At 24.6% G+C, this 18,551-nt stretch overlaps 2 protein-coding genes across 7 annotated transcripts; one reads left to right on the forward strand and one right to left on the reverse strand.

Moving 5' to 3' along the window:
- Positions 1-1,184: 1,184 nt before the first annotated feature.
- LOC113548631 lies at positions 1,185-7,624 on the reverse strand. 5 transcript variants are annotated; one of them, XM_026949605.2, is made up of 9 exons: positions 7,451-7,624; positions 7,264-7,352; positions 6,812-6,865; positions 5,645-5,710; positions 4,548-4,631; positions 4,205-4,416; positions 3,428-3,795; positions 1,413-1,587; positions 1,185-1,354 (listed from the first exon to the last, which is right to left on the reverse strand). In XM_026949605.2, exons 2-9 carry the CDS (start codon positions 7,304-7,306, stop codon positions 1,274-1,276), a joined length of 1,083 nt encoding a protein of 360 aa, XP_026805406.1. In that variant the 5' UTR covers positions 7,307-7,352; positions 7,451-7,624; the 3' UTR covers positions 1,185-1,273. The 5 variants fall into 5 exon arrangements, with proteins under 5 accessions (XP_026805406.1, XP_026805404.1, XP_026805402.1 ...); XM_026949603.2 differs by having other exon boundaries at positions 7,264-7,369; XM_026949601.2 differs by having other exon boundaries at positions 7,264-7,375.
- Positions 7,625-10,716: 3,092 nt separating this feature from the next.
- LOC113560778 (RNA polymerase II subunit A C-terminal domain phosphatase) lies at positions 10,717-17,455 on the forward strand. Of its 2 annotated transcripts, none has more exons than XM_026966840.1 (8): positions 10,717-11,153; positions 11,275-11,434; positions 11,504-11,629; positions 11,702-11,946; positions 13,351-13,556; positions 13,708-14,595; positions 15,609-15,689; positions 17,011-17,455. In XM_026966840.1, the coding sequence occupies exons 1-8, from the start codon at positions 10,939-10,941 to the stop codon at positions 17,295-17,297; spliced, it is 2,208 nt and encodes a 735-aa protein (XP_026822641.1). In that variant the 5' UTR covers positions 10,717-10,938; the 3' UTR covers positions 17,298-17,455. The 2 variants fall into 2 exon arrangements, with proteins under 2 accessions (XP_026822641.1, XP_026822640.1); XM_026966839.1 differs by having other exon boundaries at positions 10,718-11,153; positions 15,609-15,719.
- Positions 17,456-18,551: the final 1,096 nt, after the last annotated feature.

The following is an 18,551-nucleotide window of genomic DNA, read 5'->3' on the forward strand; positions in this document are numbered from 1 at the left end:
ATACTAAATACTATATTGTTAATCATTTAATGTCCTTAGATCTTATAATTTAATATGCCTCATTATATTAATTTGATTGATGTACAATGTACATGTTAGTCACAATAAATGTTTAATCTCTCATTTTATTAAAAAAAAATTATTTTTAAGGAGATTTAAATAGTTATTAAAGTATTTATGAAATATTATTCCCTTGTTTATAAACTATTCATTTTGTTAAAATTTGGTTTTCAAATAAATAATGCTAGTGTTTTAATATCTGATCAAAGTATTAAACTTACCCAACACGTCTTGTAGCTCAATCATTATGTATTAAAATATACTAATCGAGCTTAAGAAGACATTACTCATGCATGTGTTGTCACCTTTCAAACATAAAACATTAAATTTGAGTTCAGCCAAAAAAACTGTTGTGTTAGTTTGAACATTAGAGTTAATGTACCGATTATTAAACTTAAAATTGGGAACATTATCTGTGCTAAGCGATGATTTTTTTCAATATTTTAATTTTTAAGCAAGATAATTAGCATGTGAAATAACAAAAATTCAAATTGCTAATATTTTGCTTAATCATTAAAAAGTAACAGATTATGTTCTTATATTTTTAGTTCAATAATACATCAATTCATTCTAATATTTAAGTTGACATAAAATTATTTCTTTTAAACTTAAATCATATACACATGCATGGATAGTGTTCTCTAAACATGTCGACTATGTTTCAATAAGTATTTATGCCTTTAGAATTGATTGGAACCATTGGGCGTCAAGTATACATTTTTATTTGAAGTAAGTTATTTATTGTTTTGTAAGGCGTACATGGAGCTGAAAGTAATTCTATTGTTAGTCAGCATAGTTAAATGGTTTTTTTTAAATATCAATTTATAAACCATTTGATTTGGAAGTATGGCCATGAGAATAGCTTCTATGGGAAATTATTATATACATACTATACGTGTAGTCAATATATTCAGTGATGAGGCAAAGATGATGTATAATAATAATATATAGTTCTAGTTAGGACCTTTTTATAATGAAAGTGGCCAATCCACCGACAATGAATTGTATATAAATATCAAAGTTGGTGTGCTTAGTATGTTGTTAAAAAATAAATGAATAAAAACATTTGAATAATTGTTCAATAAATATTGAAAATACATTTCATAATTTATAAAAATGTACATTTTAATTCCATCAGATAATAAAAATAAAAAGTATTTGTATGTATGAAAACACTTTATAACAATCAAAAATCTTGCATTTTGTATGTATTTTATGGCATACATTTATTGTTTTGTAGCTCCATAAGATATTTTAACATTAAATCTATAAGGGTGGATGACCAAACTTGTATCTAAAACAAAATATTTTAATTTAAACAAATGTTTTATATAATAAATAAAATAACTCACTTTTCCAGAAACATTAATTGAAGCAACTTTAGGTGCTTCAAATGCTTTTAATTTTAATTTTGATACATTTATTCCACATGTTATTTTAAAATGGTCTTCTATATCAGATTGTACTTTAATTAAATCTGAATAATGAAATGAAGTAGCTGCAGAAGATGATCGATTCAATGAAAGCCTGTTAATTATATAATTTTTTACTGTTAAGTAGGTTTTAACTGTTTTAAGTATTGCATTGAGTGAGTCACTATTCAAATGACTGAAGATGAGTTAAATTTGAATTCAATAATTAATATTGTACAAAAAACAAATCTAAATAGATAGTATGTCAATCTACTTTTTTTGGTTATGTACACAGTGATTATTTGATTATAAACCAGTTATTATTTTAAAAATTATTAACATTTTTTAAAATATGTCTTATATAATTTACGGTTGATATACATCAACATTTCTTAAAAAAAATTATATATTTATTAATTTTTTTTCCTTTTTTGAATGGCAACATATATTTTAAATATTGATTTCACATTCTAAAGCAGAATATTTTGTTCAATACATAAAAATCGAAATTCGAATGAGTAGTTAATGAATTATAATTTATAACTTAATAAGTATTTAAAGTTTTAGTGAGTGAAGTAGTAAGCAGCCATTTTGTGAGTTATCCCCGTGCCATACCACTTCACTAATATGAAATTAAAAAAAGTTTTATTTCATCAATAAATTATACAAAAAAAAATGTTTTTGAAAATGTTAATAGTTTTTTGGGAACCTGTCCAAAGTGTGACCTACTGATAAATGGCTGGTTCAATGAGTGATCTCCCAATTAAAAATATTTATGTATACTACTTAAAACAGTTATATACTTACTCGTACTATAATGTTAATTGTTATATTCATATAGAAAAAATATTTTCTAAATCTCATAAAAAAATCATCAAATATTTGAGTTTTTATCAGGTGGTATGACCGTTACCATTCTTCTTTAAGTTGGCGGTCTAATAGTGGAGATGCACTGTTAATTTTTTTTTTATATTTAGGCTTGAATAACTCCTATAATGACTTTAATGTTATTGTTTTACCTACAATACTATAAAACCTATAGAACTCAAATATTTGATGATTTTTTTATCAGATTTAAAAAATACTTTTATTTATTCTGTGATTATAGTACGAGTAAATATATTACTATTTTAAGTATTATACATGTACATTTAGTCAATAGATCACACATTAGACCAGCTATTTATTTGTAGATCGCACATTGGACCAGTCCCAGTTTTTGAAATAATGAGTGGTCAGAATATTTTTTTTGAGTATTATGTTAAATGAAAATTTAATTTTTCTTAGAGTAGTTAATTAGTTCTAAGTATTTAAAGTTCAGACAAGAGGAGTAGTAGACCAAAATTTAGAAAATTACCCACTTTACTGCACTATTTATAATCACTATAAATACTAGGCAATTTATAAACTATTTGTCAAACATTTGATTTTTATACATCTAAGTAGTCAGAAACTATTCTACTTCATAATAAAAAATTAATAAATAATAATAAAAAAAAATAGTAAAAACTATTGTTTTGTAACAACTTAATAAATTTATTTTCAAAAAATATGGTGTATGCAATAATGATTTCTTTGATAAAAAAAATAGAACTTTTAATAATGTTTTTCTAAATTATAACAAGAAGCAAATATCTACATTTTAATATACTCAAGCTTTTGTTATTAAAAACGACAGAAACCACCCTCAATATTGAAAATTAGAGTGAAGAATTTTTTATAAATTATTATCCGTCAAAAATAAAAACCCACATTCATTTTTATAAAACATTTTATGTTCCTTGATATGCTCAGTATCTAAAATAAACTGTATTAAAATAAAAAAGTTTACCATCAAATCTACTAAATGTTATCAATATGGTCAAAAAAAAATATTTTCCATTCAAAGAATAGTTTAGTATTATTGATCCAAAAGATACAGTTAAATAATAAAATAATATTTTAAGAATACTAACCTAGCTAAAACAGATTGCAGGAACTCGGATTCAGCATAACATTTTACATCCATATGACCCTTTGATGATTCATATTTATAAAGGTAGTGATATAAAACAGTTTCATTGTATAATTGTCCTGCATCACCCATCGATATTGCAATAAGCCATAGAAATTGATATAAAGCAAATTCAAATGGCCGAATGACACAATCAAAATGTTCAGTTAACCAATTATGTATAGCAACTGAAAATGATTTATTTCCTTGTACCATTAATATGGGCATGTCAGATAAACTATTTTTACTATAATTTTGATTATAATTCGGCGATTTTAATAGCAAACCCGTGTAAAGTTTTGAATTAGTATCATTGTTGATAACTTTAATCTGTGAAAAAAAAAAATAGTAAAATAAATTATTTTATGTAATATAGAATAAATGTATAAGTAAATATTTTATGAATGTTTTTTTTTTTAAATCTTTGTTATAATAAATATCATGTTATTTGTTAAGAACATTAAAATACATCTTATAACATGTAATTCAATTTATAAAAAAAGTTGATTATTTAAAATTATTTATAGTTATAACATATTGTTAACCCTGCAGAATAAACATACAGACCAATGAATTATGTAATTAACTTATTTTTAGTTTAATTTATTTCTGCAAAAAACATTTTTAAATTTCTGTTTATTTATTGATAGCTAATGAGAATATAAATCAGTTAGAACTTAAATAAAAAATATTTTAAAATTTAATATAGTTAAAAGAATACAATATTTTATATTTTTACCTTTAATGCAATACATTCATGATTTGCTTCTTTTGCTTCAATTTCCACAGAAATTCCTGAGATTGTATTCTTTTGGTTTTTCATATTAGTAGATATATAATTTATTAGAAATTTCTTCAACTTTTTCGATAACAAATTTAAATAGTTGGTATCAAAATTCAAATTCCATAATGGAGATACACGAAATATTGACCAATTTTTACCAACAAGATCTAGATCAAAATATACTATTAATATACGAACATAATACACATAAATATCACACTCTTATGAAGAAATTAAAACTAATAAGTATGTCTATTAATTGAGATTTCATTTGTGTTTTCATAATTTTTTGTCTTACCAAGTATGTCAGATATTTCTATAAGAGCAGTTGGATCATAAGTGAAATCTTCAACTATTCCTGACTCTGATCCTGACATTATAACTAAATAAAATAATAATAACATCTAAATTAGTATAAATAAAGGTATTAAAATTTTATATTTTACATGGCCCAGTGTCTCAATAAAATGTTTGGCTATCTTGTCGTATGAGTTCTACCACAGATTATGGTCAATTACGGGACACTTGTTGTATGCGCTCTACTACTCACTTTATATCTTTATTAACAACAAATTTAATGCATTTCTTAAAGACATGGCACAAGTATCTAAATATTTATTTATTTTATTTTTCTAATTATTTTTATATTTATGATTAATAATGATAATGAAATGAATGACTAAAAGATGACATATGATAATAATATACAATAATTTTTAATAATATATTACTTATTTATAAGAATTGTTATTTGTCATTAAAACCTCTAGTACATCGTACATTTATTACGAGAATATATTGTCTAAAATCTAAATATAATTGTTCAGTGGTAATGATAAAATACGGTAGAGCGCAAATGACAAAATAACCAAATGTTTTAGGGTGGCCAATAGTCCCAGAATTAAACTTTAATAATTCATGTCAACATATTGTCTTTTCTAAAAAGATATTAGAATTAGATGCTAGGGTACATAATTTCAAATAACACCATACATAATCGTCCAATTATTTTTCAAATCTTAATGCCTCAAAATGAATCTTATCATAAATTTATTTACAAAACTTAAGCTCCTCAAATCTTGATTTGCACTTTATGTATGTATGTATGTACTTATTTTTCATGACAAATTTATTAATACGATATAATATGTTATAATGAAAATTATTAATGTAATATAATATAGTAAATTAATAATATGTACTTTACTATTTTTATAACTTTACTATATGAGAAAATTAATAATTTATTGTTGATGGTACTTTTTAATATTATTTAATTTATTCTTTTAGATAAGTTCCACTGTATAAAATAAATAAATCATTATTGATTATTATAATTATTTTATTATTTTTATATTCTAGGTAATTATACTAAATGCAAATAGTGATACTTACTATCTTCCTGATCAGATTCATCAGTTATAATTGTATGTGGGTTTTCATTTTCTTTTTCATCACAATCTAGAATAATATAGTTACAATGTTAATACAATGATAAAATTATAAAATTAACAATACCTATATCTTATTAGATGCCTAAATTAATAATGTATTATAAATACATTGTTATGAAAAAATTGTAATGATTTCATAATAATTTGCCAAACCTTTTTCATTATCATTTAAGCTTATAGTACAAAACTAGTATAAATTGTTGAATTCAAATAACCGATAATAAAAAAAAATAGTATTAAGCATTCAGTTTAAGATATGAATCTTTTGCAATTTGATGCAAAAGCCATTCTTATATCAATTATGTGGAATGAGAATCATCATCAAGCATATTATAACTGAGTGTTACTGAGGTGCAGAAGATGGCAAATACATCAATCTATAAGATACTGTAACCTGACGATATGTTCAACAAGCATTTAATTAGATATTGATTAAATTGTTCAAAAATATTTGTATATTTAACCGAATCTAATACAGTGTAAATAATAGCTAATTATTTAGGTTAGATTTTAATAAAATTAACTAAGATTTACAGTAATAATGTGTGTTAAAAATGTACAGTAAAATCTTAAAATACTGGACACTTATAATCACTGAAATTTTATTAACTATTCAAAGGTAAACCATTTTTTCTGGGCTGTTTTCAAAAAGTGTATAGTATTCCCCCCCTCAGATTTCAATGTAGTTTAGTTTTTGGAAAAAAATTGCTAGTAACTGTCATACTTTTTAAATAATAATTAATAATAAAATAAAATATTATGGTAATATATATATAGGTATGTACCATACATAATATATATTATTGTTTTAATAAATTGTTTATATTTAATTAAATTTAATGTGTTTACAATGCTCATCAACCACATATTTAATATTATGTATAAAGTCTAGAGAGAATTTTACATACAATTTTAACAGTTAAATAATCACATACAATTGTTTTATTTTCTATGAATTTGTTAAACTTTAAAATATCATTGAATTATTTTACATCGAGTAAAGGTTATTTATTATTAATGTAACTAAAATTTTAAGCATACTAATTTAATCAATTCTTATACTTTAGATTTTCACAAACTATGCAATTTATATATAAATGTAACTAACCATTAGTTATACAGGATATATCGCCAAATGACTCGGAGGATTCTTCTCGTGTAACTATAAAAAACATAAAATATATAAATGAGACATCAAGTATTCAATTAATATTTAATTTTTAGTTAAAGATCGGAAAAATATATTGTTATGCTAAAATGTTTATGTGATTTTTTTTAGGTAAATTTCCAATATTTTTTCTAAATATAACAATTTATAACTCCAAGCTCCAATTAATATTATAAACACATTAACATATTTTAATATCAATACAGTAGATTCCGCCTAATGTGGGCACCAATTAATATGGGCAAAATGAGCAAAATGGTTTGGTCTCAATACCAAATAATTAATACAACTAATTTCGGTTTTAATGAGCAACCGCTTAATGTGGACAAATAGGGCTGGTCCCAACGTGTCCACATTAAGTGGAATCCATCCTATAGTAAATGTAGACTTACTTGGATCCGCTTCTATAGCACTTAGATCTTCGTCGATTTCCATGATAATCCTGTATTTGTATTATGGGTAGGTACTTAGATCAAAGTATCTGTCAGTTGAAGAATACTAAAACTATACATTGATGTTTGGCAATATTATAGCATGAAATAGATGAATACCTACTAGGTAAATAATTGTTAATTGTACCTTTTTGCTGGCCTAACTACTAAACAGTATAGGTAACTCAATATGACATGTATTAATGTATGCTCTTGTGTTGTCGTTTTAAAATTTAGTTTTTAAGATATTAAAATGTCGATTGTTAATTAACTTGATTAATGATTATTGTTTATTAATTAATAATTATTGTCTGTTGAGCGTTGAATGTTGATTGTTTATTTATTATTTACTGCATTTGTTTATTATAGACTAATATTCTACAGTATATTTAAACAGATAGTATTATCTACAACAGTACAACAATTACGATGTTTGAATCAAAAATTTATAACGGATAAAAGTTATGGCGAATAACGATTTCTTGTCCGCTAGTATCGCTAGCACAGCTGCTGTTCCTACATAAACTCTAAAGCCGTAGTCGTGATCATGATAGAAATCATGATTAACTAACTAACTTAACCAGTTAGTTAATTATGATAGAAATAATCAAATAATAATTATATTTATCATGGTCGTGATCGCTACTCAGTATTGAATACTGATGAGTGATGGTTGATGGCTGATGCGGACAGTCATAAACTCAACGTCAGTAATGTTACGATCATGACAAGATATATATTTATGATATATTTAATATTTTGTCATGGTTATACTGTTATAATACACTAAGTACTAACTACTAACGTCACTATGTCTGATAGTAGTACAGTACGTCAGTATTTCTGATTTTTAGTAACGAACTAACGAATAAGTAATAACGATCATAAAATATCATCATTCATTACTTTATAGTAAATAGTAAATTTAATACTAAATTAGAGTTACCAAAACTTGAGTAATGAGTTGAGTTAGTCGCCACATGACAAAATTTAAAAAAATACAAATTAATACATGATACCTATAGATATTAGAAATCTATTAAAAAAATCGGTACCTTTGTAAAGGTATTTGATATCTAAATCTATATATTTTGACATCTAACAAATTATTAACTACATCAAATCTAGCCAATCTAGATATTAACTGTAAAAACTTATTTCTTACGTAAAAATGCAATTTAAAAAAAAATTGTACTCCTAGTTCCACTTAAGATACCTGGTTTATTTTAGTCAACAAATTTGTCATTTTGACATGGTAGTCGACAAGTCAGCAACTATAATTTTATTGTGTTATGAATATATATAAATATTCAAATATTATTTATTATAATATTTAATATAATATATAATAATTAATAATAACTTAAAATGTAGCAAAATAGGTAATTAAAAATGTAATTATACAAAATATAATAAATATTTGATTTGATAGTTAGTACTATTGTATTTATAGATTACCTGCTACTGGTCAGTAACATATCTATTTTATCTAAACATATAAATATTCCCTATTAAATCGATACTTCATTATTCATACACAACCATTTATAAACTCATTTTGTGTAAACCACGTACCTACCTATATTATATAGGTAATATTTTTTTAATGGTGCTGGTGATCTATATATAGGTATACAACCGTAAACTACAGAAAGTTTCAATTCGTCGAAACCTATTAAAGAAAAGTCAGATTCAAATTTGATTTATTGAATATAGAATTACATTTATAGAATATACCTAATATTATAGTTTTTATTTTGTTAATATCCAATAAACTGTTAAGAGGATGTCAATTGTCACTTGTCAGTGTACTGTTAGTTCTCTCTCTCTGGCAGTCTGACCCACGCGCAAACATACAGACAAAACGCATTTATGCAGAATCATTTTTTGTTTTTGTTTTTGAGTACCCTGTCTAATCTTAAAGAAAATTCACACATAACAAAAACGATAGAAAATGTTTTTGAGGGCATGATATATCGATTTGTCTAAATATTGTCTCAGACAATTTAAACATAATTGACAATTTTTTTTTTTTTTAGGATCAAATATAAAATCAAATAACAATAAAATATAAAACCGATATATTATTCCCTCAAAAATATTATCCTCTATAATTTTTGTAATAAGTGATTTAACTCTAAGACTACTCAAATCATAATAATTTTAGATGAAAGTTTTTATATCTATGTTGCGGGTGGGTCTAAATGAGAAAACAAATATATTGTGCTGACATATTCTTAAGAAAAAGGCGCTACACGTCATGAACAGAATGTTGACTTTGTTTTATACACACTTAACATATAACATTTTGCGTTCAGTAAATATTTTACTCTATTGTTTTTTAAATTTGAGTAAATTGATCAAGTGTTTATGTTATTGATATTCTAAATATGAAGCAAGTTATCTTAATTTGAAAATCTACAAAAAGATTACAATTTTAAAATGCTAACTTTCTTCAAAATTAAAATATCAATAAAACTTTCCAATATGCCCGGATAATAATTGTATCTTTAAATGTTAAAATTTTTAAATTTACTTTAGTTTTAAAATAACATAATTAAATGAATTATTCTAAACTCAAAATTGTTCATTTCACCTACTTATTGTGTGTGAAATAGGTAGTCGACAGAGGTCAGAGACAACATATGCGGATTTTGTTTTAGATTTAAAAATGTAGTCGGAAAATTAGTATATTTAATATTTTTACCACCCATCAATATTCGCTAGTGCCGGGCCTGATTGTAACATAAATCATAATCATTTGAATATTATTTTGTACTCCCGATAAAATTCATAAATCATATAGGTAGGTAACTAATAAACATATTATCTAAAATAATAAAATAATTTGGATTGAGAACCGTGATAATTGTTCTAATAATTCAAACTATGATTTAAGATAGTAGGTATTTTAATTATGTTCAAATAATACATTTATTTTGTAGTATATAAATCAATAAATCATACAAAAAATTTAAATTGTATTAATGAATTAATAAAATAATAAATAAAAGAAATATTTATTCTGTTGGAGACGGTAGTTAATAATAAACTAATATCTAATAATTACTATTTTACAAACTAGTAACTACTGGATTTACAATTATAATAATAAAATAAATAATCAGACATTAAACAATTAAAACAAATCTAAAATCAAATTGACATTTTATCATTAAAATTAATCAATTCAGCTAGGCGTACCGCATAAAACGGTGTGATCGGCCGATACGTTCCATTTTTACGTTTAGTTTCTATTACAAACGTTCCAGAGTTTTGATACGTATTCAAATATGATTGCAAATCATGTTGAAATGTTACTTATCACAAGTCAGCTTAGGTTTGATATTCTTAATTTCTAGTACCTACAACTGTCTATTACCTACTCGTTCAACTTTTGAATTTTTTAAATCTTATCATTACAGTTAAAATTTGTGTTTACTTTTCTAGTTCATAATATTTTTATAAATCTTATAAATTATTGTTTTGCTCAATAAATCGTTTATGTTTGAACTTGTGTTTTCTAGATTATACTTAATTTCTTTAATATTTTTTAATCAATACTCCTCAATTATTTCAATTTAATACTCATGTACTTTTATTGTAATTGCATTTGAATGTGACAAATTAATAGAAATGAGTCAAGAAAAGATTTGTGTTAAACTTCCAACGACAGATAAAAAAGCAACTCTTTTAAAATGGCGAGTGAAAGAAGGCACTTTGGTTAACAGCACTGTTGTTGTACTTCTTTATCAAGAGGACGGAGAAAAAGATCGGAAAAGTTTTCGCACACACCACGTTGGTGTTGTTAAGAAAATCTTAATACACGAAGGACAAGAAGTTCCTGCCGGGTAAGAAGTACTTTAATTTTGGTTAAATGCTTCTACTTTTTCAAATATATCTAATAGCTTTTAATATATTTCTAATACTATTACAAACCTAACAATTATATATTATTCTTACATATTTTAGACATCCTGTATTTGAGTTGGAGCCTGGTTGTAGCCACAGTACTGTAGTCAGTGATTTATGTGCAGATTGTGGTGCCGATTTAAGAATCGACAATGCATCTAAACCAACTGCATCAGTTTCTATGATACACAGCGTGCCCGACCTCAAAGTCAGCGAACAGGTACAATATAAATTAATTTATATGTCCAACTAAAATATAGAAGTATTCATTTTTAAGTTTAATTTTTAGAGTGCATTGTTATTGGGTAAAGCTGATGAAAAACGATTGCTTGGTGATAAAAAATTGGTGTTACTCGTGGACTTAGATCAAACATTAATACACACAACAAATGACAATATACCTAATAACATCAAAGTATATATTTTAATTTATTTGTATGCTTTATATTAATTATTAAATATATTATTGACATCTGTATTTGCACAGGATATTCATCATTTTCAATTATATGGACCAAATTCACCTTGGTATCACACAAGACTTAGGCCAGGTACATACAATTTTCTGTCTTCTATTAGTGAATTATACGAACTTCATATATGCACATTTGGCGCTCGAAACTATGCTCATACTATAACGCACATATTGGATCCAAAAGGAAAGTTGTTTTCTCATAGGGTTTTATCACGAGACGAATGTTTCAATCCAAACAGTAAAACTGGAAATCTCAAGTATGTTTATCTCTCTAAGTATAAATATTTTGAGAAATGTATATTAAAGTTAAGTTTTCTATAGTTGCTAGGTATTTCATAATATTTACTTAACTGTATATTATGTCCTATTTATATTTATACCACATTAACAGTAACTTAAGTTTGTACCATATTGTTATGATAATTTTAAAATTAATAGTCTTGATTAACAAAATAAATACTTAAAATTAATAAAAATGTATTTATGTGTATACAGTATACGCCACTATTGATTTTATTTATATGTATATATGTACCTTTATATTTTATTCAATGATATTAAATGATATATTTTTAACTAATAACATACTTTAAAACATGGTGATAAAAGTTCTTAAAACCTCAACATTTTATTTAAAAATTATGTGTCTCAGTTATATGCTTTTTGTTAAAATAAATTCATTATGTTGAAAAATCAAAACGAGATGTTCTTCGAATATATTAATTAGTAATTACTATTTATTATATACAACTAGCAGATGATAAAAAATAAAAGTACTTTGCACACTTTAAAGTTTAAAATAAAGAAATTGATGAAAACTTTTTATTAAGGTACATATATATTTTTATTTGAAAGAAGTGTACACGATATTTTTAATTTGTAGAGTGCATTAGATAAATTATTTCTTTTTAAAAAATATTATATGTTGGATTAAGTGGACGTTACATCTGCATATGTTGTCTTCGTCTTACATTCATACTACATAGCAAATTTTCATTCAGTAAAATAAATTTTATGCTTTTAGCTTTAATATTAAAAGTAATAATATTATTTAGGGAATTTTGTAGGCTTTTATTAATATTTTAATTTAAATAATTTTTAAGTGAATTATAAGCTAAAGTTTTAATATTTTACACTACTTTAACTCACTTCAAAATTAAAATATCAATAAAAGCCTACATAATATTATTACCTTTAAGTTTGATAATAGGTAAATTGACTTTAATATTAAAGCTAACAGCATACAATTGGTTCTGCTGCACAAAAATTTGCTGTATTGTATATGTGTAAGATGGAGACAATACATGCAGGAGTGGCATTTTCTTAATCATTAGATAAGTATGAAACAAATATCAGTATGTAGTATGTGAATATAAATATTATTATAGACCTTGGTCTTGTATAAGCATGCAACATAATAAAATAGTATGTTAACAAACACCTAAAAACTCATAATAGTATAAAGATATAACATAAAAACAATGTATATAACACAGTATTGTATTTTTACTAAACTCTAAGTTTAGAACTTCAAATATTTTTAAATTATGTATAAGTAATAAGTATATTATTATTGCTTTTACTCTTTTATTATTTAATTTAATTGAATTATCTATTTAAATTCTTAATTAATCACAAATATATTATATTGTTTATTTTAGAGGATTGTTTCCATGTGGTGATAATATGGTATGTATAATTGATGATCGTGAAGATGTTTGGGATTATGCTTTAAATTTGATACATGTCAAGCCATATCATTTTTTTCAACATACTGGTGATATAAATGCTCCTCCAAATTTACAAAAAAATGTTGATATAACCTTACAACAAGATAATAGAGTGGATTTTACGCATTTAGTTCAAGGTAATTTTAGCGATAATTTTTTTTTCTTGCTATCTTAAATGATTTAAATATAAAAATGTTTATTGCATTATATCAATTAGTTATTACTAATTATTGTACTTCTTGTTTAAAAAATTAAAAAATGCTAATTATTATTTATGTATTGAAACAGGTATAACTATTAAAAAAAAAGATAATTTAAAAGGTGAACCGCAAATGGAAGATGGAGAGGTTCTGTCTGATGACGACTCAGGAAATATAACAACTGATAATGAAGAAAAAAATAAAAATAATGTTATCAAAGAAAATAGTGATCAAGTAGAAGTTGAGGAAGAAGATGATTACTTGCTGTACTTAGAAGATATTTTGAAGAATTTACATAAGGAATACTTTAAAGAATATGATCAAAAACATGAGTTATATGGAAATGATGTTGAGGTTCCTGACATGAAGCGTATCATACCTATGTACCGTTCAAAAATATTAGCTGGTAAAAAACTAGTATTCAGTGGTTTAGTACCTACTCCTGTACCGTTGACTGAAAGCCGAGCTTATAAAGTGGCTCGATTATTAGGTGCAGAAGTCACAGAAAATATTGAACCTGATTCTACACATCTAGTTGCTGTTCGTCAGGGCACACTTAAAGCCAGTGCAGCCCGTAAACGCCCCGATATTAAAACAGTGACACCTGAATGGTTGTGGCTTTGTGCAGAACGTTGGGAACATGTCGAGGAAAGATTATTTCCTCTACGATCAGAGGGTGGTGGTGGTTCTAGTAGTAGAGACCCACCAGCTCATTGTAGTAGTCCAGAACATTCACCACATTTTATGGCCAATAACCAAAATGTTTCTCTTGTAAATAAAGAACAGGACCAAAAATTTGCCGAGACTCTTAATCCTCTACTTTCGTTTTCTGATGAAGACATTAAACGTATGGCAGGAGAAGTAGAAGATATGACTGATGATGAAGAAAGTTGTGATGGTGATGATGTGCCAAATATAACTGATGTATTAAAAATAAATAAAGATGGCAATTCAAGTTCAGAAGCATCTTTAGATGGTAAGAGTTTTATTATGAAATTGATTGAAATATTATTTGTCCTTTTTTCAGATATATCAATGTTTACAGTTTTATGCTGATGTTTTATATCCATTGTGAGTTCCATTTTCAGTTGGTGTGTTTTGTTATTATGAACATACATCTATTGAGTATGAAACCTACAATATGTTTGAAACATCAGCATAAAACTGAATATATAATATATATGTATTTTATTGTTTAAACTAAAGCCTAGTATAATAGTATAAATCAGAGATGGACAACCTTTTATTTATTATAAAATAAAGTATGTACAATATGTAACATAATATATTCAGTAGGTAAATATGATATAAATATGGAGAATAGTTAACATAGTGATATGGTATTAGGAGAGAAGCTGTCCAGTGACAGAACCCTTAAAATAGATGATATCCATGGTACAATGACTAAATTTTAATAACATTTAAAATATTTTATCTGTTGTTTAATCTTGCATAATGAAATTTAATGAAATAAAAATTTCACACTCAATATTTTTGTCAACACAGTTGAGTTAGCTTATTCTTTACAATTAATACATTTGTTTAAAACCCCATCACAATGACAAAATATTTTTTATAGGTATCTATAATCTTTTTAGAATGGACCTTTAATAATTATACCTTTGCTTATAAATGTCATTAAAATTATTGTTGTAATTTACTATATAGTAAAATAAGTTACTGTAAAATGAATAACCACAAATTGATCAAAAGTAAAAATAGAAAGAAAGAAACAAATGGTGTATATAATATCTGAATTTTATTTCTCAGACTTTCCTAGTTAGAGTAGAGATGAAAAAATAAGAAATGAGTAATGAAAATATATTTTAAGTTTAAATGTTAATTGATTTATAATGTTAATTATAATAAAAACTTTGAGATTATTATAAGTAGTAATATTAGAGAATATTTAAGAATTAAGATTATATTTTATACATTGTATAGGTACATTTCTAAACAGTAAATGATAAATATTACATTTTGCTTCAGGTTCTAGAAGAGGAAATAAACGTCAATATAGTTCATCAGAATCAACAGATAATGAAGATGAAGTTGAAAAAGAAATAGAAGGTGAAACATTAATCGAACGATTACGACAAAGTAAAAATATAGATGAATTAGCCAGTAGTAGGACAACAATAATTAAAATAGTGTAGATTTAGATTAATGATATTAATTAAAATATATTGCGTGCTGCTTTAGTTAAATCATTTTTGAAAATTAGTTTATAAAGATTTTATAGTTAAAAGTTCAGTATGTCTGTATGCATGAGTATTATATCTTAATCTTTTATAATTTTATAAAAAGTTATTTATTTTTAGTACTTATGTAAAATCCTCCCCACAATGACTCAAATTTAATTTTATATCTATCTTAATTATGCAATATATATTATTAACATATTAGTATATTATATCATCATCTTCATCATCTGAAATTTCCTGATTTTATATTTGCAGAATTTGTTTAAAGATTAAAAACTAAAAGGTGTAATCTATTTCAAACTACTCTAAAGGACATTTCTATACTTTTGGTCTTGACATTAAATATTTAATTTACTATAATTAATATTAATAAATATGTAGTCTTATTTTTATATCCTACAGCAAGAGTTGTGTAAGATTTTTTTTTGACAGCTGTAAAGATTTTATAACAATATTTTATATAATATTGTTTATTTTGTTTTTAATTTTAAAATTTAATGAGTTTTACATTTTAACTAGCACACATTTATATGCTACTTATTGCCGTATCTATTTAGTGATTTTTTTTCTTTTCGCAAAGTAGATTTTATTATGATACATGGATTCAAATTTTTGTCTATTACACAAGTAAACTTCCTATGAAAACTTTTTGTTATTCTTAAAATATGGATAATTACATGAAATGGATGTATTGTTTTCAAATTAATTTTGAAGATAATAATGTCCTTATTGTATAAACCAATTTATTAGAATTTTAATGTACTAGAACTATTAATATAGGTGATACAAGAGAATTTCAAATAAATTTAATTATTTTTACGTAATATAATATATTATGTGATACTATTAAATTATATTTTTTAAATTTAAATTAGTTGAAGTTTATTAATTGTGTTAACTTAATACCCAATTAATGATTCCAACAATTATAATATATAAATAATTTTAATTATTAAATATTATGTATAAATAAATTAAAATAATATTTAGTAGGTTAATTTATTATATACATCCATTTTATTAAGTAAATGTCAATCCACTACTTATTTTAACATCTCTCTATAATTTAATGAAAATAATCAATTTTTAAATTGGCAAACTTTATATAGGAGATAGTAGAATGCAATTATTAGATAATATAATTTATTCATTCTTATCAATTTCCAATGTAATGGTTTTTACTTTAGGTGCTAGCAGAGGACAGAAGCGTCGACACAGTTCCCTGGATAGTGATGGAAGTGAAGATGATAATGAAACATTAAATGAAAAATTTCGCCAAGGAAAAAATTTAGATGAATTGGGAGTAGAATGGGGTAACAATAGTGAAAATAGCGTGGACCAACATGATGATATGAATGACTCTGAATGGGGAAATAATAGTGAAAATAGTGTGGACCCACCAGACGAGGTAAATGATTCCGAATGGAATATGTTGGGTGCTGCTTTAGAAAAAGAATTTTTGGAAAATCAGTAATTAAAGTATCAAAAATGTTTCTTCATCTTAAGTTGTATGAATTGTACATATCATAAATTGTAAAAATGATCTTTGCTGAATTTTTTTTTAAAGATATATATAATGTCTTATTTGCCATTTGGTTTGTTACTATATACTATGTATTTGAAAGTTTATTATTTGTGATGTATACCTTTTATGCTTATTATATTTGTAATAAATAATTATTGAATAAGACAGTTTTATTGTATTATTCAGCTATCTTTCTATATTAATATTTAAGATGAAATATGACTTTCCGTTTTTTTCTTTTTCTTTTGTGTATAATGTATGTGTATTTATAACCAATATGATTATTATACTATAATTGTACCTTTCTATTATCTAATATTAACTAATAATAAATTGGTTGTACTTTTTATATCATTTATTTTAGGCAAATTTTATTGAAATAATAAATAAATTCATTTTTAGGCTAATGCACCACAGATGTTGTTGAAGTTTTAAAAAATAAAATAATAACTATAAAGGTACCTACCTAATTGTACAACTATATGATTTTTAAGTCATTTAAACTTTTTGTTCCATAGATTTATGAAAACCTACTTGTTATTCAAATCGGGTAAATATCTACTCAATAGAACTGAGGTAATATAAATACTACAATATTAAAAGAAGAACGTTTTTGAGGTGGGTGAAAAGGGACTAATCCCTCAAAAGTTAATACTAATGTCCACCTATACAATATGCATGAATAGTTTATTGAATATGTTCATTGCATAATATAATAATACGTGTGATCGTAGTGGTAATTTTGAAGAAATTTAGTAGTTCAATGTCTTTTTTAAAGTTTTGAACATTATAATAAGTATATTAGGTAGGTAACTATTATTATTAACAATTATTGGTACTTAATGAAGTATAAAAATAAGAATAAAAATAAATTTAATTAAACATACTTGTATTATAGGTGCAAACATTTTTTCACATGAACATAAACTTTTGGATTTGGAGTGTAGTGCAGTAAAAATTCTAAGAATATTATGTTATAGATTTTAAGCGAATTGATTAATTTAACGATTTCACAATAATGGTAGATATGATTATTTTATGACTAGCTGGAAGGGTTACAGAGCAATGCGAGGAGGAGGTGATCGTTTGAATTTAGTATTTACCATCATCTCGTAAATATTTATATATTTATCTTGTACATTTTTAACACGTTAAACGCCAACGTCAATGCGTCGTTGACACGACTAAACGGGCGCCCGTGGC

This window comes from Rhopalosiphum maidis, chromosome 4 (assembly GCF_003676215.2).
Source record: "Rhopalosiphum maidis isolate BTI-1 chromosome 4, ASM367621v3, whole genome shotgun sequence".
Lineage (NCBI taxonomy): Eukaryota > Metazoa > Arthropoda > Insecta > Hemiptera > Aphididae > Rhopalosiphum > Rhopalosiphum maidis.